General features: G+C 38.1%; 1 protein-coding gene across 1 annotated transcript in view; it reads left to right on the top strand.

Moving 5' to 3' along the window:
- LOC306661300 (myomegalin-like) overlaps nt 1-23,665 on the top strand; it is a 205,977-nt gene that overhangs the window by 37,181 nt on the left and 145,131 nt on the right. Inside the window, 2 exon segments of the mRNA XM_079140184.1 lie at nt 7,332-7,387; nt 12,104-12,255. Coding sequence (XP_078996310.1) covers nt 7,332-7,387; nt 12,104-12,255 — 208 coding nt within the window.

Below are 23,665 nucleotides of genomic sequence, written 5' to 3'. Positions count from 1 at the left end.
TTAGTGTTGAGAAGAATACTAGTGTATGAAAACATTATTGGGCTGTAAAGTTATGCACAGTAGAACAGAAATTATTACTTGTAGATGTCTTTGTGTTTAATGTGATATTACTTGTGAAATCCTACGGTTTACAAATTGTCAGGGCCAGAGCATGACATTTTAAAAAAGTAGGCCACAGTTCTTTTCCTTCTAACCCTTTTTATGTGCCGGGATTGAATGTGGATATAATTTTAAGTGGACCTTTGAAATATTTCTTTCATTTGAATGAAAATCTAGCACACATCAACTCACATCAGATGAGCTTTAGGAAGATAGGAATTAGAGCAGGATGTATATTTGGTTCTGTACTTCCATACTTAATATTGTGGAGACTGATAAACAGTAAACTTCAATCTTCTTGTCATACAGCATACTATTTGATAAGGCCACAGTGATCCTAATCCCTTACATATTTCATTTTTTATCTAGGTGATTAATTAGAATGAATAATATAGTTAAATCAAAATACATTCTCCAACTTAAAAAAAAATAGAAATCATTGTGTAAAAATGTGGGGTGGTGGGGGGACACCCATCTGCATTTTTTTCTTTTTTTAATATATATATTTTTAGATGTTGATGCACCTTTATTTTATTCATTTATTTTTATGCAGTAATGAGAATAGAACCCAGTGCCTCACACAGGCTAGGCAAGCGCTCTACCACTGAGCCACACAACCCCAGCCCCTCACCTGCATTTTCTACCACTCCAAACCCTCAGTATTTTTACCTCTCCAAGTTCTTTTCTGTTCTGTATCTATAGGCATTTTTGCAGTAATGCAAATCTTAGTTCTGACTCTTTCTTCTGACATTATTATTAAATCACCTTTGGGGTTTGTGTTAGATTTCCATCACTGTGACATATGCCTCAGGTAAATTTACTTAGAAGAGGAAAACAGTATTTGGATCACAGCTTCAAGTACCTTCTGCAACTTTAAACATGCTCCTTCTCTGACCAAAGCTGCCAAGTTTTTCAAATATTTTTGAGCTGCTTTTAGCTCCCAGTTCTCACTAAATTTGGCTCAAATAGCCAGCAATACTCATACCACAGCCTGCATACAGTGCTGCCTTGAAATTCCCTCCATCAGATTAATTAGTCCATCACTTCTAAACTCAACCTTGCACAAAGTCTCAGGGTATGGATAAAATGTAGGCAAGCTGACAACCTATTTTTCTTTTCTCTTTCTTTCTTTTCTTTTCTTTTTTTCTTCCAGAACATAACATAGGTAGCCTCTAGTCCAATTGCTAGTGGAGTCCTCATTTCCCCCTGGATCCTCATGAGCAGAACTTTTACTGTCCACATTTCTGTCAGCATTCTGATTTGAAGCTCTTACCAAAATCAACCATTAAACTCCACTTACCACATTCTAGATTTTTTCTAACCTGCTTTTCCAAACTTTTCTAAATTCTGCCCACAAACCAATTCCATCAGCTTCTGAACAACGGTCAGGTTTAGTCATGGCAACCTTCCTGCTCCCATTAACAATTTTCTATGTTAGTTAGCTTTTTGCTGCCATGACAAAATACCTGGGCTAAATAACTTAAAAGGAAAGGTTTATTTCAACTCCCTTTCAGATGTTTCAGTCCATGATCTCTTGGCCCTGTGACTTTGGGCCTGTGGCAACATAATACATCTTGGCAGAACCCCATAGTGGAGGAAAACTGCTCACCTCATGCTGGCTAGGAAGGAAGGGGTGCAGGGAGGGAGAGAAGGGACTGGAGTCTCAGTACCTCATTCAACAACTTGTCCCCATGACCTGACTTCCTTCCATTAGCCTCCAACTCCTACCAGTTCCACTATCTCAGTAGTGTCACAGGCCAGTGACCAAGCCTTTTAGTACATGGGCTTTGGGGGGCATTTAAGATCCAAACCATAACATTGTTTAAAGTGGTTAGATGACCATTCAGACTTGGGGAGCAAAATGAAAGCCCCGAACACACCCTTCATTATCCTGTTTTTGTCATGTTTCCTGTGTATTTATAGCTATCCTTGAAAAATCTAGATATAGTATTCTCTATTTTCTGTAGATTTCCTAGAACTCCTCCCTGCCAGTACAAAGTTAATTACTATTTCACTTATGTCACTGTTAAATTTGATATTGTCTCTTTGAATCATGTGCCTTTCATATAAATGAAAATGCATTCTACTGTCATGTATAACCAAGTAGGACAAATAAAAATTTAAAAATTAAGAATCTGTAAATGGCATTTAGGGCCATGACTTTTGCTCTAAGTTCTGCTTTAGGAAAATAATAATGATTAGCATGTTGCTTTTCCCCTTCTGAGTTTTTGATTATAATAAGAGAACCATATTAAAAGAAACTGGAAAGAGAGAAAATGCCTCCAGGAGCTAGCCTTTGTTCCAAGATGAGGAGATGCTAAGTGTTGATGCTGGTAAGTGGTGAAGTGAAGCGTGAACAACCTGAGTGTGTATGATTGGCTTGAGGAGGACACCCCCTTTGAGAGTTTGGACACTCATATGGGGAGAAATAACTGGGTTAATCCTTTTACTAGGTGAGACTAAAGGGAAGGAAGTGATGAAGACTAGACATACATCAGCACCTTAGAAATGGTTTTATGGTGATTTTGGTCCTGAGATAGAACTATCTCATATAATTCAGAGACTCATTGCAGAGCCTGATTTGTAATGGTGACTGCCACTTTGTCATGGTTGTGAGTAACATGATGTGTAGCTCCTCTTAGTCCACAAATGAAGCAGGCCAAAATATGACAATGACACCAAATATGGAAGGAAGGTCTTATACCTGACTTATAGAAGTATCTCGCTGCAGGCTCCGTTGTGGTATTCCTCTTTGCTAAGGAAGAAGGAACTAAGTCTCTACCCACTGCCATCACCAACTTTATGAGAGATCAGACTAGTGGGATCAGGGAGATACTCAGATCTTAAAGAAGTGATATTATTAGCCGTTTCAAGCCAAGCAAAATGGAGTGACTTGGATATTCCTTGCCATAAATTAAACTAACATTCTTTAAAAATTACTGGAAGGAGCCAGGCATGGTGGTGCATGCCTGTAATCCCTGCGACTGGGTAGACTGAGGCAGGAGGATTGTGAATTCAAAGCCAGCCTCAGCAACAGCGAGGTACTACGCAACTCAGTGAGACACTGACTCTAAATGAAATAAAAAATAGGACTGGGGATGTGGCTCAATGGCACAGTGCCCCCGAGTTCAATCCCTGATAGCCCCGCCCACCAAAAAAAAATTACTGGATGGAATCGTCCTGCACAGTTTGACAGCATCAGAATATCAGGGGATAGCCAATAACTTTCAGAAAGGAGCATTCATTTTTTCTGATCATTCCCATCCTGATTACCCTAGAGTACAATAAGAAAACACGTGATCTTAAATTTTGGGGTATTGAGTAATATATTAACAGCTACTTATCAGCTAGTCAAGAATATGTGGGTTGTACAATATGCAGAAATCAAGAAAATGAACAGCTTGTGGGTGGGTTGTGCTTGGAAAATGGTTGGGTTTTCCAATTAAGCAAAATAGTGTCTTGGCAAGAACATTAGTTTGTGTGTTTAGTGGAATTGGTATTAGTACTAAAAGATTGATAAGGTAGGGAGAACAAGAAAGATAAGTCTTATTCCTCATTTATACAAGGAAAGCAAAATTGAAAGTCAAAGCATCTTGGGCAAAAGGTTATATATTGACATGTATGCAAGAAAGCTGTAAGGTCCTTGGCCCCGAAAAAAATAAAAATAAAAAAAAAAAAAGGAAAGCTGTCTGCTATCTGAACATGAGTCATTCATGGACCGATGTTAAGAAGAACTAGAAACACTTGAATTTGAGAAACTAGAATAAGAGTATGCAATTTTTGTTCTGGACTTGGGTAATATGGCAGAATTTACCAATATATCTTGCTGGTTTGTAGGGGGAGTGCCAGAGGGTAGGTTTGGATTCTATCTCTACCATACCCCAATTCTCTTTGCACTTTGGTTTATCAGATGTTGTTACAAATTGCAATCCCCTAGGTATATACTCTGTTTCTTCACTTATTAACCCCTTCTCTTGGGGGCATCAAATTCCCTCCCAACCTTTTGGAGCAGCTGAGTGAACCCCGCTGCCTGGCAATAAGAGAGGGAACTTGAGCTCTTAATAGAGCTAAAGTGATTTTTTAAAAATCTCCTGAGAGATTACAAGTATGCCTTTTAACTCAATGCTTGTCTACAGTGACTTCTCTGTGCTTTCAGTTATTGATTCACACTAGGCAGGCAGTAAGCTCAGAGTGGCTAAGGGTGGAGAGAAGGTGAGGTATCTGGGAGGGCTGATCCTCAGTCCCTTGCTTCTGATCTATATTGTGGAATCTGCAGACAATGAGAACTGAGATCATGTCTGGAAAGTAGCCCGGATCCTTGGAAAGTATTAAAATGGGTTTTATAGTTAAGTATCTATTAGACTAGAATTGCATACTGTAATTACTACAAGGGAACTTCTTTTACAAATATTTGAGGAAACGAGTTCAGAGAGGTAAAACTAGTTAGTAGCTTGTCACCACAAACTAATGAATTGTGTGTCAAAGCCAATGAGTTTCTTAAGATTGTGTCTTAAAACAGAAATCAAATTCTATCCACATTTGGTCCGTACTTGTAGCCTTAGAAGTCTGCAGAGAGCTTGTTGGGCACCGTAAGTAAGCAAGCAAGCAAGCTGGAACTACCAGGACAGGGAGTGGCAGGGACTGTGGCAAACTAGAAAACATGCCTGTTCTGTTTAAAGGGGGCAAGTAGTCTCCATATGTGGAGAGGCAAACAGAGTGTTTTGGGACCTTCTCATTTTCCAAGGGAAATTAGAATTGGCTTCACCTGGCGTGAACTAAATAAAACATGTTGGATGTACTGGATTTGGCCTGAGGTTGACATTGTTCCCAAAGGCAGATGCATGTTCACCTTTGTGGACAAGCATAAATACTCAGTGATTAACAAGAGCTAAGTGTAAATTTTCCCTCTACATCAAGACATTGTTCTGATGGATAATGTTGACATCCTTCTTCTAATTTACCTCAACAGAGGGAAACCCATAAGTAGTATACTCCTTTATTGTATTCTTTACTCTCAGGGAAACTTTATAATGAGGAGAAAGGAATGGCAGAGGACCTGGAAGAATCACAAGATGCTGATCTACTTTTGATTAAAGAAGAATTGCCAGTTGTGTTTAGTCCAGTGTGTCCTGTTGGTGCTTACTTTTTTTAAGGAGCATCAAGGAAATTTTAAAAATGTTTTTATTAGTGCATTATAATTATATAAAATAGTGGAGTTAATTTTGACATAATCAGACATGCATGGACTCCCTGGTATTTTCATGTCCATCTGGGACTTAACAAAGTGAAGATTTATGCCACAATCCAGAACTGAGGGAAGAAAGAACACTAACTTCCAAACAAATACCAGATTCTTCTTTGCCTCTGTGCAAATATTATCTGGCTTTTAAAAAGAGAAGGCTTCTAAATCTCTGTCTATGGAATTCTTTTTAGCTCTGACTGACTGGGAGTACCCAAAAGCTTAAAAAATAAGCTAATTGTTAAAAACATCTCTCTGTAGAATTACTGCAATCATCTCTCAGTTCCTTCCTACCCACTTACCCAGTCTGTCTTCAAAAAACAGTAACCAGCCATTTTAAAACATTGGTCTTTGAGTTCATGTTTCTTTTTGATTTACAAGACTCCAGTTGCTAAGGGCCTTTCAGTGTCCTGAAAGACTTTGTATATATAGTTGGTGCCCCCTGCACAGCCCTCCCATTACATCACTGACCTTACCTCCTTCTACTGCTCAGGCATGCTGACCTCCTTACTGCTCTGCAAACTCTAGCATGCTTCCTCCTAGGAGCCTTTGAATTTGATGTTGTCAAATTCAATGTCTTTCCCCAGATACTCCCATACCTATTCTTTTGCTTCTCAGAGAAGCCTTGTCTACTAAAAATTGTAATCTCCTCTGCCACCCTCTAAGTCCTGCATCCCTTATCCATACTCCCTATTTCCCTTCTCTCTCTTCCTTTCTTCCTTTCTCCCCTCCCCATCTATCTTTCTTTCTGGTACTGGTGATTGAATTCAGTGGTGCTCAACTACTGAACTATATCCCCATTCCTTTTTATTTTGAGATAGGGTGTCACTAAGTTGCCAAGGCTGGTCTTGAACTTCTAATCCTCTTGCCTCAGCCTCCCAAGTCACTGGGATTACAGGTGTGTGCTACTATTCCTGGCTTCAGAGCGGAACTAACAATTCTTTTATTTATTTATGTCTTCATTTTGTGATGCCCTCCAACATGATAGGCAAGCACTGTACCACTGAGTCCCACCCCCAACCTCTTTCCCTCTTTTTTTTTTATAATAGTTGTAATAGTTGTCCCCAACTGCTACTGCACATTTTACTTATTTGTCTTCTCTTATTGTAAATTCCATGAGTGCAGGAAGTTTGTCTGTTTTGTTCACTGCTCCATTTGTGGAACTTAAAACAGAACTGAGGAACACAGTCGGTGCTTGACAAGTATTTGTGGGATACATTTTGAAGATTTTGAAGCTAAGGATGGTGGTGCCTGCTGAGCTGGGCCAGTAAACCTCTTACTATTGGATCATGGTATAATTAACATTTCCATGAATAGACTATGTTTTTCAAGTTTTCTGTGTTAATTCTACCTCCTAAATATATCTTGAATTTTTTTTTTTTTTTACTTTTCTCTATTTCCACTATTTTTACCTTAGTTAAAACCATCATAAGTTCTTGCTTGGAATATAGACTCTACTATCTTCTTTTGCTCACTCCACACAGTCTCAGTCAGCAGCTGAATGATCTATCTAAACTCTAAATCTCTAGTCCTTTGCCATTAATTCCCTAGTTTGAAATCCTTCAGTGATTTCTCATCCCCCTCACCATCAACCTCAATGTCCTTAACCTATTTCACAAGGCTTTGTGTGGTCTGGTCACAACATTGACTTTCTCTGTTCCTCTAATAGGCCAAGGTCCTTCCTTTCTGACTTAGGATCTTTGCTGTTTCCTCCCCTTCCTTTGTTGTTTGTCCCCCTTCTTAAACTGATTAACATTCCCCTTATCTGGAAATGTCCTTTCTCCAAGTCCTTATCCTAGTTAAGTTCCCTTGATTTGCCACAATAGCAATGAATACTTGCAAAATTATTTGTTTAAAGGCTGGTTGTACATGCAGCAGGAGCTTAATGAATATGTATGGAGCAATAAATGAAAACAGCTTATAGATATTGTGTCCCCCAGGGACTGGGGGCCTTGTGAAATGATATTAATTAAAGGAATGTTTCTCTCCACAGAGATTATTTCACAGATGATGATGGGGAGATGGTATCCAGAGCAAGCAATGCAGCAGGTAAGGATGCCAGGGGCCTTGTTTTGTTACATTCTTGGTTTCCTGTTAATCATCATTCTTCTGAATTTGCAGTCTTTTAAGTTCATCATGACAGTCTCCTCAAACTTTATCTATAAAGTTCCAAATTTGCACATACCACTGCAGCAGCAAGAATTATATAATCTACACTGGGTAATTATATGCTGCATATAATTATATGTGCTAGGAAGCAGCACAGTGCAGTAAGTCATAACTGAAATACTTATGTGAACTCTTAGCACTTCTAATGATTCTATAATTGCAAGATTAAGGTCACTTGTAAAATGATTAAAATAAATTCTGCCACTAAAAGGAAATCTTTTCCCTAATGCACCATTAAAATGGCTATAATAATATTGTCAATCTCAGTGATAAGATTAAATGACAAAAGTCCTTAGTACAGAAACTGTCAAGGAATAAGCACTCTGTAAATCTTACTTATTGTTGTTATTAATGTATTCAAACAATAGCACAATTATTACTGGTACATTAGCCAGAGATCTACTTGAATTATCAAACCAAAGTGAGGGACAGCTCTCTCTTGGGGAACATTTCTCAAAACCTTGCTCCGTATTGAGGGTTTTACTTACTTGTTAAGTGATTGGTCTTTTGCATAGTAGCCTTGAAGCATAGATGGTTCACATGTATCACATGGAAAGAAGGTTCAATTGGAACCAAGTAAGGATTTGAGAGTCACTTAGAATTAGTATTTGAACCTGTGTATGTTAAATTCAGAAATTCCAAACATTATGATACTCAACATTTTGAATGTCTGGGTCCTGCATTTTGAGGTGAATATCAAAGAACTAGGGCAAAAAAAGGAAGGGGAATGGATAAAATGCCCTCTACCAACAGACATTTGGTGAGGTGTTTTCATTTATTACTTCATTTAATCCATGTAAGAGTTCTGCAAGGACATATTATTATCCCCATTTTTACAGAGGCAATGAAACTTATCAATATTAAGAGATTTGCTTAAATTTCCCCAATAGCAAGTGGTCATGATTCAAATTCCAGCTCCAAATGCTCTGCTCTTTCCCTAATGTCCCATTAATCTTCATGTAATATATTTTTGCTCTGTTATTTATTTATTTTTGAGGTACCATGGTTTGAACCCAAGGGTGCTTAACCACTAAGCCACATACCCAGCCTTTTTTTATTTTTTATTTTGAGACAGGGTCTCAATAAGATGCTCAGAGTCTCCCTAAGTTGCTGAGCCTGGCTTCAAACCTGCGATCCTCTAGCCTCAGCTTCCAGAGCCACTGGGATTACAGGTGTGCACCACCGTACCCTGCTTTTACTGTTTCATCATATTCTCCTCCACTCAGTAGGCTATTTAATTTCACCCAAATGTAAAAGAAATCCATTTTTTAGTTAAAAAAGTGGCATTTGCTTGAAAACATTCAGTGTGTCAACAAAACAGGTGCAACACCACCATCATCATGTTATTATTTGAAATCACAGAGTGTTATACAATTAGCAGAACCACTATTTTGTATAAAAACAATTGAAATTAAAACATCAAAAACAATTGAAAATGGCTAAAAATACCATCTCCACATATAACTAATTTGTGCTATGCACCAATAAAATCTGCTTTAAATTTCTGAGCTAGTTTAAACGCCATACCAGGCAAAGTCAGCAGCTATTGAAAATGCCTTTAAAAAGGACAGGGCTACCTAAAGACACACTTAATACTGTGTTCATACTGTGTTAATTTTATAAAAGTGAAAAGACACTGCACAGTATTCAGCTTAAAAACAAATCAAATAGTCTTAAGTTTCAGAATTTTTTACAGACAGTGATATGGCAAGGGACAAAACTGGAACCATCATTTTCTTCATTATTTTTCTCTTCACAAGCATCTTTCTAATCCCTTTTTCTCCTTTTGTTCTTTTTCTTTTTCATCTTCAACAAAATCCCCCCCCCACCCCACATCAGACTGTCCTTTGTCCCAGAATACAGAAAAAGCCTTTTTATATTTTCCTTTATCTTAAAATCTGTACTTTTCCTTAAGGCTGTATATTATCTGCAACAGTTATTCCTATTTCTTTCAATTTCCTTCCATCACTAATGGATAGTCCAGGATGTGACTTGCAGTGGGGTTGGAGGCAATTTTCAGAACAAATCAAGAAAAAGACTAAAGGAGATTTCTTTGGTGCATGGGGCTCTTGAACCTTTCTCTTTCTCCCTGCCCTTTTGCAAGGGGGAATATATATTTTAATTTCTTCTTCAAAATTGGTCTCGTTCAACTTTATTTTGTCTTCAAAATTTTCCTTTCTCTTTAGCAGACAAGAATTTCTGTCTGAGCATTTTTTAAAATTCCAAGAAGTTGACTAAAGCACCTGAGTGCTTTTTCTTGTGCTCTGTGTTACTCTACTTTTTTGTCACTGTGGCAAAATACCTAAGAAAATCAACTTGAAAGGAGTAAAGATTTATTTTGGCTTATAGTTTCAGTCCTAAGTTGCTTGGCTTTATTGCTTTTGATCCTGTGATGAGAGAGTGTACATCATGGCAGGAGCACATGCTGGAGGAAATCAGATCACCTCATGTAGCAGAGAAGCAAAGAGAGAGGGGAAGGGGCCAGGGCCCCCAAAACCTCCTATGAGGGCACACCCCCAGTGACCTAACATTCTTTCACTAGGCCCCACATTCTTAAAAGTTCTACCAGCTCCCATTAGTGCCATAGGCTGATGGCCAAGGCTTTAGCATCTGAGCCATTGGGTGACATTTAAGATCCAAACTATAACATGCTCCTTCTGCCAAGTTTGCAAAAAGAAAGAGCAATGGAAGGAGAGAATGAAGAAAAGAAAAAGAAAAAAGGATAGAGTGACATTTTGCTTCTTGTTCCTTAGGACCTCCTTTGCCTCAGTGTCTAGATAATTTCTCATTGGGGTGTGGGGTCATCAAGGCCTGTTTGTTCTCACTTGCTCTGGCTGTCTGTGGAACTCAGTGTATTGCCATGACTTTTATTCTTTCTAATGTAAAAAGAATAATTTAGTAAAGGCTCATTTTCCTCTTTTCTCAGCCAAGAAAAGATATAACTTTCTGTCTTTTACCTTTGACCATAACCCTAGCCCTCCCTGTCTGAGGTCCTCTATGTTCCATGCTTGACTAAGGCCCTTATTCTTTCATAATGTCACTTCTCAGAACCAGGCATAGGGTTAACAGGCTCTCCAAGAGCAGTACTTCTTTTGGTTAATAGAGTGGTCGACATTTGACCCCTTTGTCTCTTTCCCCCTGAGTCTTAGATTTAACACAGTATTACCATACTGCCAAGAGAGATGGATGAAGAAAACATGGGATTGGTCTTAGATAAGCAAATTTTCTGATCCTTTATTTACTCATGAGTAAAATGGATTCAATAATCACATTGGTCTATTTCACAGATTGCTGTGACTCTATAAATGTAATAATTCATGTGAAATTGTTTTGTAACCTGTAGTGCCCTATAAAGGTATTGGTTACTACAATTATTCCTAAATAGAAACCTGAAAAATTATCTTAGATTTGTAGAAATACTTCTACTAGTAACTTTTTCTTTCCTTTTAAAGGCTAGTTTGGTTATTTTATAACAAACCACCCCAAAATGTAGTGGCTTAAAATAGGGTTCATATGGATACGGTGGTAAACATCTGTAATCTGTGATTTGGGAGGCTGAGACAAGAGAATCACAAGTTTAAAGCAAGCCTCAGCAATTTATGGAGGCCCTAAACAACTTGGTGACACCTTTTCTCAAAATAAAAAATAAAAAGGGTTGGGGATATTTCTCAGTGGTTAAGCACCCCTGGATTTAATCCCAGGTACCAAAGAAAAGAAAAAATTATCAGCAAACTTCAGCTCATAGACCAACACCCAGTATTTATAAATAAAATTTTATTTTAGTCCTGTTTATTCACTTATGTATTGTCTGTGTCTGCTTTGAGTTACATGGGCAGAACTGAGTATTTGTGACAGAGACTATGAAGCCCACAAACCTAAAATACTGTTTGGCCCTTTAAGGATAGGTTTACTTACCCTTGGCTTAAAACAATGCTGTATATTTCTCACAATTCTATGTTGACAAACTGGGCATTTTTTTTTTTCTGCTGGTCTCATGTGGGATCATTGAAATGACTAATCTAACAGCTTGCCTGGCTTGAGGGTCCAAGATAGCCTTGCTCACATGTCTGGCAGATGGTGATTAGCTATTAGCTGGGGCATCTTCATTTCCTAGAACACAGCCTTTTCTTTTTCAGTTGGTAAACTGGGCTTTATAGCGCTGAGGTCTAAAAAGGCAAGAGCAGAAAAGCAAAGCTTCTCACTATGAATCGTAGTGAATTGCATACAATTCACTACGTTTTTGGAATTCAATCGTTTTTGGAATTGCATACAATGTCAATGTCATCACATTTTGTTACTCAGAGCAAATCACCGGGCCACCTCAGTTCTGAGGGCTGGAGAAATAGATTCTACTTATTGGAGGAGTAGGAACACCACATTTCAATGGAGCATGGATACAAACTAATGTAACTTTTTTCACTGGGAACTATCATTAATATGACCTAACACAGGCTTCTTTATATGAATTCTTTCTATTTGGTCTAGAATTGGCATGCATTTTGTGGTAACCAAAATCTTCTGAAATATGCCACTTAGAACCATCAAGGTGCCTTTATGATATAAACTATCGTTGTTGTTGTTCTTTTTCACTGACAGCTTTTCTTAGTGACACTAAAGATAGAGGCCCACCAGTGCAGTCACAGACTTGGAGAAATGGTGAAAAGGTTCCCTTTGTGCAAACACATTTCTTGAGAGCATTTGAGAAGCCCCCTCAGGTGCAGACCCAGGCTCTTCGAGACTTTGAGAAGGTAAGTCACATGGTGGATAGCTCTAATTTCAATTAAAAACAGTTCTATGGAATAATGATGTCTTGATGTATAGATTAGTTGGGGTTATAAGCATAGTCATAATGGTGTTTAAAGAGCACAAATCCCCATAAGCATATGCTCTGTTAGCTATGTACTGGTGTCTGTGGTTTATGGATATTTGCCTGTACCAATAAATTCTGTTTCATCAATTTTGTTCTTGTTTTACTTCTCAGATTAAGTCAGGAAATTTAAGTGGCACTCTAAGGTTCTGTAGCTGCAACATAGTAAGCCCAGGAGTCCCAGTGTAGTCAACTGGCATTATATTCTCTGTGGCTGTCTTGGACCATTCCAGAGATCTGGGTATTTTCTGTTCTGTGAGGTTTCTTAGAACCATTTGCTTCTCATCAAGCATCTAGCCATGTTGCTTGATATTCCTTGCTTGTCATTAGATTCGGTCAAGAGCAATGACCGATAGTGTAATATAGAGCCCCAGCTCTTTGGGAGCTGGGTTGATCCCAGGAAGTCTGTATAATAGGACCTGTGTGCTGGGATTACACAGAAAGAAGCACCCATAATGTCTTATACCCATGTTCTAAAAAAAGAAACAGCTCTTTGGTGCCCCCTGGGGGTTACCCAGTGGGCAGACCTCCCTTGAGTACTGTGCAAATAGCTCCCTTGGATAAGTGAATTTCTTTCACTCTTGAATTGAATTCTTTGAAAATTCCATTTTCAAAAAAGTTTTGTGTTGAAATGGTTTATCCTGTCTTTCCTCATCTTATAATTATGAATGTTTTCCTGGGACTTCAAGTACTTCCTACCAGATATTGCATGGGCAGTAATGTTCCATATAACATGTGTTTAGAAATTAAACAACTCACTCTGGTCTTCTTGCTCAGAGTTGTCATGCATACTGATTTTTTTTTTTTTAATCAGAGAGTGTTTAGTAATAATAAGTGAGTTTGAAGACTGAACCTCTGAAAGCTGTGTGTCTGGTTGTGAGAGTGGGGTAGTAACACCTTAGGCCCCTCCTTTCCCCCACCTTTTGGATCTGCTGCTGCAGAAGGGCTGAGCAGAGCTGCAGAGCTCCTTGGAGCTGTGTGGGAAACCCTGACAGGCAGTCTTCCCATGTGTTCCTTGTGGCTGAGAATGATTGGGAATATAGATATGATGGGTGTCACCTCCACTCATGAATGACTGGATGCTGTGGGACTGAGCAGGGCTCAGTTCACTTTCAGATGTAAAGTCCTGAGTCCTTTTTTCTTAGAGTTCAGGTCTAATATCATGAATTTGTCCTTATTTCTTAATTTGGGGAATCACTGACAGAAACCAAGTTAGGATACAGAAAAAAGGCCAATAAGAGATAGTTAAATCTCTCTCTTCTATGCATCAAGTAATAAGTAGATAACAATGAGGCTAAAACACACTTCTTTGTCAGAAACTCATTGCCAGTCCACCTGCTGTGTGGTGCTCTTGTGTATGTTCATCCTTATATCCATTCATTCTTCAGTAGGTTATGAGTGATAGCACCTGCCACATAAAGAGTCTCCATGAGAGGACTTGGAAATTAGAGGAAACCTTAGTTAGAAAAAAATATAGGAGGAGTCAGGTTGCATTCTGTTTTAGTCAGCTTTTTCTCTGCTGTGACTAAATGACCTGACCAGCACAATTATAAAGGAGAAAAACTTTCATTTATTTGAGGGCTCTCAGTTTCTGAGGTCTTGTCCATAGAAGACAAGCTCCACTCCTTGGGGCTCGAGGTGAAACAGAATATCATGGTGGGAGAGTGTAGTGGAGGGAAGCAGCTCACATCATGTTGATCAGGAAGCAGAGAGAGAGACTCCACTTTCCAGATACAAATGTATACACCAAAGCCATGCCCTAATTCCCACCTCCTCCAGCCATCTCTTACCACTTCAGGTACCACCTATGGCAGACCGCCGCTTCTTTGCCCGGCTGCTCCAAGCAGCTCCGCAGCCGCTTCTCTTACCGCCTGGTCAGCGGGAGGAAAGACACGTATACTTCAGAGGTTCATGAAGCAGCTTCCGCTTTATTCAGATAACACCCTCAATATATAAGCAGTCTCATGCATAAGCAATTGTAACCAGATATGTCCATCCAATCCTGTTAAAGGTCAAGCGATCACTCGCTCCAGCATACTTGTAAAGTATATCTATCCACGCGCTAGGCAGCAGAACTGATTATCATACAGCCAATGGTAAACGCTTTCTGCCCTTCTCCAGGCATAATCAGGATGCCGTTTGCTCTCTGCTAGTCGCCATCTTTAGATGCACGTTGCGTAACCCTGGGCCCTGGGTTTCACCCGCCACACCACCTATCAGAGGATTAATTCACTAATGGGGTTAAGACTCTTACAACCCAATCATTTTTCCTCTGAACCTTCTTGCATTGTCTCACACATGAGCTTTTGGGGGACACCTCACATCCAAACCATAACACATTTCAATGTCCCATCCTAAAAATGACAGAATTCCATGACATTTTCTGTAAGATTTTAACTGTGCATGGCGTCTAGAGTCTTGGGATAAAGGATTTGTAATTGTACTCCAAGAGAGGAATGGCATGCTAAAGGTTTGGTGTCAGAAAAGGGTTGATTCCTCCAGGGCTTGAAGAAGATGTCAAAGGAATACACGGTGAGATGAGCAGCCAGGAAATCTATCCATGCAACAAACAATTGATTACTTTAAGAAATTGTCCCTGCTCTTCAAATAGGTACAGTTTATTAAGAAGTGCAGACAATGTATTATTTACAGATGCTTTCATGGAGATAAGAATAGTGTACTCTGAGATCTTGGGAGAATATATCTAATTTTATTAAAGAAATGGGGAAGACCCTTCTACCAGTGATTGCCTCTTATGAGAGCTGTATACTGAGGGAGGTCTCCAAAGCTGTGTTAGATTTTGCTAGTCAGAGAGAGAGAGTGCAATATTTTAGACAGTGAGGACATTTTTGGAGAAGAAAGAGGTATACTCATGGGTTGAGCCAATGAGAGACTGGGTTATAGGGAGATAAGGAAGGAGAGCTTAAAGAAGAAGAGAAGTAAAAAATTAATGTACCAGTAATGTGACAGTACCAGTAATATTGCTTCTAAAATATTGGCCACTATAGGAAATCTGGGGGGAAATGCCTATGATTCCAGAGTAAGAGACAATGGACTGAAAGTGCAAAAACTGATACATTATGGAACCAAAACATAATTGGTCAGTTAACAAGTGAAAATGACAAGGGATGCTTATGTCAATGAAGGGGAAAGGGACAAGAAGGGCAAAACTTCAAAGACAAATAGTTTCTCTTTTCTTTTATTCTCTACCCTTAGTGAAGAGCAGGAGTGGGGGTGAAGAATGATGGGGAGGAAAGGAACAAATAACACCTTTGACCCTACTTTGAGTCACCTTTCTAGGTGTCAATTAAATGGTAACTCCCAGCTCTGTTGTCAGGTTGAGACCAATAAGTGTTGTTTCCCATGATGAAAAGGAGAGTATCACTTAGCATATAGACTTCACTTGTGTCTTTGAATGTGTGAGTGATTTAATTAAATTTTAAGCCTTGTCAGCTTTGTTATGAGGGGATTTTTACCAAGAGTATGCACTGATAGAGGGATCTCTATTCTTTCCAGATTTGTATATTTGAGGAGTGGGTTGTGTGCTACTCATAAGTTGCCTTAGCTTGTCTTTATAAGACATGAAACAAGCATCATTGTCCTCATTCTTCAAACGAGAAAACCAGGGCTCACAGACATTGTGACTTTTTCTGGGTTCTAGAGTTTATTATGTATCACAATCATAAATCCTGACAAGACTATTAGGTCAGAAATAATTTTTATAGTTGGGCATGGTGGTGCTTCCTTTATTACCAGTTTGGGAGGCTGAGGCAGGAGGATTGCAATGAGGCCAGCCTAAGCAACTTAGTGAGACCCTGTCTCAAAATGAAAAAACAAAAAGGGGTTGGGGACATAGCTCAGTGGTAGAGCTCACCTGAGCTCAATTCCAGTACTGTTAAAAAAAAATTAATAATTTTTACATAAAAATGGCTATAGTCAAAAGTTGAGGAAAAACTCCTTCTTCTATGCTAAGGAATGGTCATAGCACTTACCCCAGCTCCAGCCTCTCTGAGATGAGCGAGACTATAGCAGCAGAGACTGCTAGCGATCACTTTCTACATGTCAAGTAGTGTTCTAAGTATGTGGCAGTGATACCTCATTTAATGCTTACAATAACTCTGTGAAGAAGGTATGGCAATTATTCCCATTTACACATGAGGAAATGCAGGCACAAAGAATAACAAAGGAATTTGTCTAATGTTTTATCACAGGGACCTGAAAATACCTGTCCTTTGTGTGATTTAAAATAGTGAGTTTTTCCAGGTGGGGAGCTCACTTGGTGAAGTGTGGTGCTAATGAAGGTGTTGGCTCATTTGGAAAAGAAATCATAAGCTCCTCCTGTTGAGACTGGTGTAGATAAGAATTCTACCAGAGTTCTCTAGGTAAACTGCAAATCCACTTTTAGCTCCCAGTTTTCTCTCTCACAAGAACTCCATTAATTATAACCTACTTATAATTCAAAGCTGTTTTATATTTCCATGTCTTTGTTAGTACTGGAAAACCTTCTCTCATACTTCACCTTGTTAAAGCCTTATTCTTCGAATTTCAGCTCCAGTGTCCCCTGCTTTTTTTTTTGGGTTCTTTCTGTAACACTCTAATCATAGAATTTATACCCAGATTATAAGCTTCTTGAGGACAGAAAACACCACTTGCTTATTCTTTTCTATTCCCTAGAATCTGGCATAATTCAGTATGTGATAAGCACTCAGTAAATGTTCCATCAATTAAACTTCTTGAAAAGTTCTGAAGATTAGGCATTCCATTTGATTTGTATTTCTCCTGCCACTAGTTGGTGTTCACAATAAATGAATGGTCCTAAAGTGGGTATTGATGGGAAGGATGGAAAACCAAGGAATGTGTGTTTATTTCAGCCTAAACTGGTCAAATTAGAAATGTAAAGGAAGGGAAAATGCAGACTTCTTTTTGTGTGTGTGTGAAAATACTAAGATTTTTAACTTTTTAAAAGATTTTTTAATTTTATTTTTTGACAGAACTTATTAAGAGAATTATAATAGTAGCTAATAATAATAAACAGTTTATTGAAAGTTTTTATACACCAGACACTTTTCTAAATATTTACTATATTTTATTTCAGCTAATTTTGTGTTCATCTTTCTAATTTATAAGATTGATATTGTCATTACATCCACCATACCATAAAGAGAACAAGGCTCAAATAACTTACCCAAAGTTATACGGGTATAAAGTGGAGAAGCCAGGATAACTCCAATGATTTCAAGGTTCTTGGGAAAATGAGAGGATCATTTTGGGAAGGAGAGTTTCTGTTGGTGGAATGTGTGAGGTCTGATACATAGAATTAAAAGTAACAGAAGCCTGGGAAGAGCCATGGAAAGGTGGGGGTCTTTGTCAAAAGCAGAGGAGGCCTCCACTGCTCCTTTCTGTTTACACATTTTCTAGTAATGTTGCCTTTAACCAGCTGCAGTGTTCTAACTAGACTGAAGCCAGCTTTCCCTGGCAGTCTGAATCTAACCACAGTGAGTCAGCCTACTGAGGTCCCGCCCAACCTGGCAAACTTTTCCACTTGGGTCTTGAAGTTTCTGGGGTGGGAGAAGAAAGAAGAAAATCGTGCTAAAATGGCAGGGCTTTAAATTTTTTTTTGCTTTTATGGAACTCTGAATTATCAGAGTCTGGATATGCTTTGCTAATTAGGTGAATCTGGGTCATGTCAGCACTGCCTTTATGTTTTGCAATTTCGGCACTTCTGTGTGTTTCTCTGTAATTACAGCCTTAGAAAATAAATGCTACCAGTAAACTGCATTTTAATTTTAAAAAATGGCATTTACATTTCCGTAACCAGTGTCCAAGCATACTGGTTTTGTTTCCACTTGTGTCCGTAAGGCACTAAAAAAGTTATCAGATGAGGAGGGAGATCCTAAACTTCAGTGTTCATAAGCATAGCTTTTCTCTCTGTTAAGCACGACTCCTCAGAGACCTTCCACATTTGTTTCCTAAACATCATTGCCAAAGATATCTAACATAACCATTTTTTCCTTACGTCCTACTGACTAAAAGGCATGACTTTTATGCAAGTTGTCATTCACAGAATATAAAACCTGATGAGTGGCATCAGAAATTTAAATTATAAAATATCTCATTTAAATAATTTTAAGGCAACAGAGGATGAAATATTTCAAGATTGGAGTAGCCGATGAATGAAAGTATGTCTTAAAACCTATCAGGACAAAACATTTCCCTAATTTTTAGTGTATGTATATACATGTGTGTGTGTGTGTGTGTGTGTGTGTGTGTGTGTATAAATGCACATTAGCTCACATTTGGTTATAAAATTATAAAAGAACTTTATCAAAAAGAATAAATTATAAAAATTGAACAACATTCTGTAAGGTATGGCTGCCAACGCAGAAAAGAAAGCAACCACTTCCACAAAGAATAGGCTTTAAATCAGAGTAATTCTTTTTTTTATTATCATACTACCCTCATTTCTTTTCTTCACCATATGAAGAGAGCCCTATCTTTCTTCCTGTTGACCCCGTGGAACTACTAGTTATAATTTATTATATTATTATAATTAGTTATAGTTATAATTTCTATTCCAATAATGAAATTTAAAAATAGCAATAGAAAGGATACCAATTAATATTTATTGAGGGCTTACCTTGTGCCCAGCTCTATGGATGCACTTGCCTTGCATTATCTTATTTAGTTCTCCTAACAGGCCTTTTAGATTGATATTATCATTGTCTTCGCTTGGACATGAAGGTTCACTGATGACAGGGAAAAGCTAGTAATTGCTAGCAAGTGCTAGATCTGGATCTGAATGTAAGTATACTGATTCCAAAGCCTGACTTCTTAGCCATAGTTTTATTATGTCTCTCTGTGGACAGTTGATTCCCTTAGTCATTTATGTGTTAACTCATTTATCCACTCAATATTTGAGTATGTGCTGCATGTCAGCCCCTGTTCTGGCTGTTAGTCCCACAGAGTTCAGGTGTGAATGTATGCAGAAATGTGTGTTTTAAGGTGAATGTTTATTCAAGCATTGTTTTCTTCCTTTTCTTTTTTTAGTTTCAGGACTGATCTTAATTGTTACTCTTAAAAGTTATTACTTTAAGTCTGACTTTCAGACTTAGAAACTCTTGGAGAGGACTTGGCAATCTATTCCTGATGTTTTTCTTTGACCTCTTCAATTCTACTGGACAAAAATTTAGCATATTCTGTAGCCTCTTCCTTATTTTTCTTAGTTCGTTGTCTCCCTAGGGCAAAGTTGGCATTTGTGTGGCAGGACGTGTGGAATAACAACACACTGAATCTTGGGTGCTCTGATCCTGAGTTTCTTAACTTCTTTATGTAAAGGCATTCTTATAACATAGTGGTGGATGTCATTTTCTTTAGAGAGGCTGAAAAATTTGCATATTCTGCCAGGTCTTGGGCCCCAGATGATGAGGTATTGTGGTATCAGTTCAGGAATATTCTTCTCTGATTTTTTTTTTTTTTTAAATAACAATCAACTTGAAAAGTTGATTTACTTTAACAGAAGAAAGAATAAGCCACTAACATGGGATGGGAGAGGGAGAATGAGCAATGTTCCATGTAGAAGAAACAATATGAATCAAGATTCATATGAGAGAAAAAACTATAGTTAGTATCCTTAGAACATGGGAGACTAGGAAGGTGGAATAAAATTGAGACTGAAGAATGAGAGAAGCCAGTATATGTAGCCTTATAAATTATGTAAAGGCTTTAAATTTTATTCAGGCTCAATGGGAACTGCTCAAAGTTTTTAAACAGTTGACATAATCATATCTGCCTTTTAGAAAGATTTCTCTGGCTTCTGCATGGACTGTGGATTGGAAGACTAAAGTTTAAAGGCAGAGAGAACTGTTAGGAGGCTCAACATCCAAGGCAAAGGTTGATGATGATGCCAGCAGATAAGATGAGATGAAAGAACAAATGAGCATTGATCTTGTAACCTGCTACTTTACTGAATTCACTTATGAGTTCTAAGAGTTTTCTGGTGGAATTTCCAGGTTCCTCTAAATATATAATCATGTCATCAGTGAACAGGGATAGTTTGAGTTCTTCTTTTCCAATTCGTATCCCTTTAATTTCTTTGGTTTGTCTAATTGCTCTGGCCAGAGTCTCAAGAACGATGTTGAATAGAAGTGGTGAAAGAGGGCATCCCTGCCTTGTTCCAGTTTTTAGGGGGAATGCTTTCAGTTTTTCACCATTTAGAATGATATTAGCCGTGGGCTTAGCATAAATGGCCTTCACAATGTTAAGGAATGTTCCCACTATCCCTATTTTTTCTAGTGTTTTGAGCATGAAGGGGTGCTGTATTTTATCAAATGCTTTTTCTGCATCTATTGAAATAATCATGTGATTCTTGACTTTAAGTCTATTGATATGGTGAATTACATTTATTGATTTCCTGATGTTGAACCAACCTTGCATCCCTGGGATGAAACCCACTTGATCATGGTGCACTATCTTTTTAATATGTTTTTGTATGCGATTTGCTAAAATTTTATTGAGAATTTTTGCGTCGATGTTCATTAAGGATATTGGTCTGAAATTTTCTTTCCTTGATGAGTCTCTGTCTGGTTTAGGTATCAGTGTGATATTGGCTTCATAGAATGAGTTTGGGAGGGTTCCCTCCTCTTCTATTTTATGGAATACTTTGAGAAGTATTGGAATGAGCTCTTCTTTAAAGGTTTTGTAGAACTTGGCTGAGAACCCATCTGGTCCCGGACTTTTCTTTGTTGGTAGGCTTTTGATGACTTCTTCTATTTCAGTACTTGAAATTGGTCTATTTAAATTGTGTATGTCCTCCTCGTTCAGTTTAGGTAATTCATATGTCTCTAGAAACCTGTTGATGTCTTCGAAATTTTTTATTTTGTTGGAGTATAGATTTTCAAAATAGCTTCTAATTATGTTTTGTATTTCAATCCTGTGATATTTCCTTGTTCATTCCGAATTTTAGTGATTTGGGTTTTCTCTCGTCTTCTCTTTGTTAGTGTGGCTAAAGGTTTATCAATTTTGTTTATTTTTTCGAAGAACCAACTATTTATTTTGTCAATTTTTTGTATTGTTTCTTTTGCTTCAATTTCATTGATTTCAGCTCTGAGTTTAACTATTTCCTGTCTTCTACTACTTTTGGTGCTGGTCTGTTCTTCTTTTTCTAGGGCTTTGAGCTGTAGTGTTAGGTCGTTTATTTGCATTTTTATACATAAGTGATGAATCTTCAGAAAGAGAAATTAGGAAAACTACGCCATTCACAATAGCCTCGAAAAAAATAAAATACTTGGGAATCAATCTCACAAAAGAGGTGAAAGACCTCTACAATGAGAACTATACAACACTAAAGAAAGAAATTAAAGGAAACCTTAGAAGATGGAAAGATCTCCCATGTTCCTGGATAGGCAGAATTAATATTGTCAAAATGGCCATACTACCAAAAGTGCTACACAGATTCAATGCAATTCCAATTAAAATCCCAATGACATACCTTACAGAAATAGAGCAAGCAATTATGAAATTCATCTGGAAGAATAAGAAACCCAGAATAGCTAAAGCAATCCTTAGCAGGAAGAGTGAAACAGGGGGTACCAAATAGAAAGGTACCAAAATAGAAAGGTAGATCAATGGTACAGAATAGAGGACACGGACACAAACCCAAATAAATACAATTTTCTCATACTAGACAAAGGTGCCAAAAATATGCAATGGAGAAAAGATAGCCTCTTCAACAAATGGTGCTGGGAAAACTGGAAATCCATATGCAACAGAATGAAACTAAACCCATATCTCTCACCATGCACGAAACTAAACTCAAAATGGATTAAGGACCTCGGAATCAGACCAGAGACCCTTCATCTTATAGAAGAAAAAGTAGGTCCAGATCTTCAACATGTCGGCCTAGGACCAGACTTCCTTAACATGACTCCCATAGCACAAGAAATAAAAGCAAGAATCAATAACTGGGATAGATTCAAACTAAAAAGCTTTCTCTCAGCAAAGGAAACTATCAGCAATGTGAAGAAAGAGCCTACAGAGTGGGAGAATATCTTTGCCAATCATACTTCAGATAGAGCACTAATCTCCAGAATCTATAAAGAACTCAAAAAACCCTACTCCAAGAGTTCAAATAATCCAGTCAACAAGTGGGCTAAGGAAATGAATAGACACTTCACAGAAGAAGATCTACAAGCAATCAACAAACATATGGAAAAATGTTCAACATCTCTAGTAATAAGAGAAATGCAAATCAAAACCACCCTAAGATTCCATCTCACCCCAATTAGAATGGCGATTATCAAGAATACGAGCAACAACAGGTGTTGGCGAGGATGTGGGGAGAAAGGTACACTCATACATTGCTGGTGGGGCTGCAAATTAGTGCAGCCACTCTGGAAAGCAGTGTGGAGATTCCTTAGAAAACTTGGAATGAACCCTCCATTTGACCCAGCTATCCCACTCCTTGGCCTATACCCAAAGGACTTAAAATCAGCATACTACAGAGATACAGCCACATCAATGTTCATAGCTGCTCAATTCACAATAGCCAGACTGTGGAACCAACCTAGATGCCCTTCAATTGATGAGTGGATAAAGAAACTGTGGTATATATATACAATGGAATATTACTCAGCCATAAAGAATGATAAAATTATGGCATTTGCAGGCAAATGGATGAAATTGGAGAATATCATGCTAAGTGAGATAAGCCAATCTCAAAAAGCCAAAGGATGAATGATATCACTAATAAGTGGAGGATGACACATAATGGGGGGAGGGAAGGGTTAGTGTTAGGGTTAGAGTTAGGGTTAGGTTGGGGGGCAAGTATGGAGAAAGGAAGTACTGTATAGAGGGAAAAGAGGGGTGGGAGGGGTGAGGGGAAGGGAAAAAATAACAGAATGAATCAAACAACATTGTTCTATGTAAATTTATGATTACAAAAATGGTATGCCTTTACTCCATGTACAAACAGAGAAACAACATGTATCCCATTTGTTTACAATTAAAAAAAATTAAAAAAAAAAAAACAAATGAAAGAAAGAGATTTCAAAAGCACAATTGACAAGACTGAGTTGTTGATTGGGTATAGAATAAGTGAAGGAGAAGGCGGCCAAGGACGACCTACCACCAAATTATCTCCTCATTCCTATCTATAACTTAGTTGTCACCCAGCTGTAAATTTCCTGAGTACCTTGAACTTTCCCTTTAATACTATGAATTATTTGTTCATAGTTCATCTTCCCTGTTAGAATCTGAGCTCCATAATAGCAGGCATACAACGTCTTTTCACTACT

The sequence above is a fragment of the Sciurus vulgaris genome (assembly GCF_902686455.1).
Source record: "Sciurus vulgaris genome assembly, chromosome: 1".
In the NCBI taxonomy this organism is placed as follows: domain Eukaryota; kingdom Metazoa; phylum Chordata; class Mammalia; order Rodentia; family Sciuridae; genus Sciurus; species Sciurus vulgaris.
Note: the sequence above shows the minus strand (reverse complement) of the source record. Positions and strands in the feature narration are given on the sequence as shown.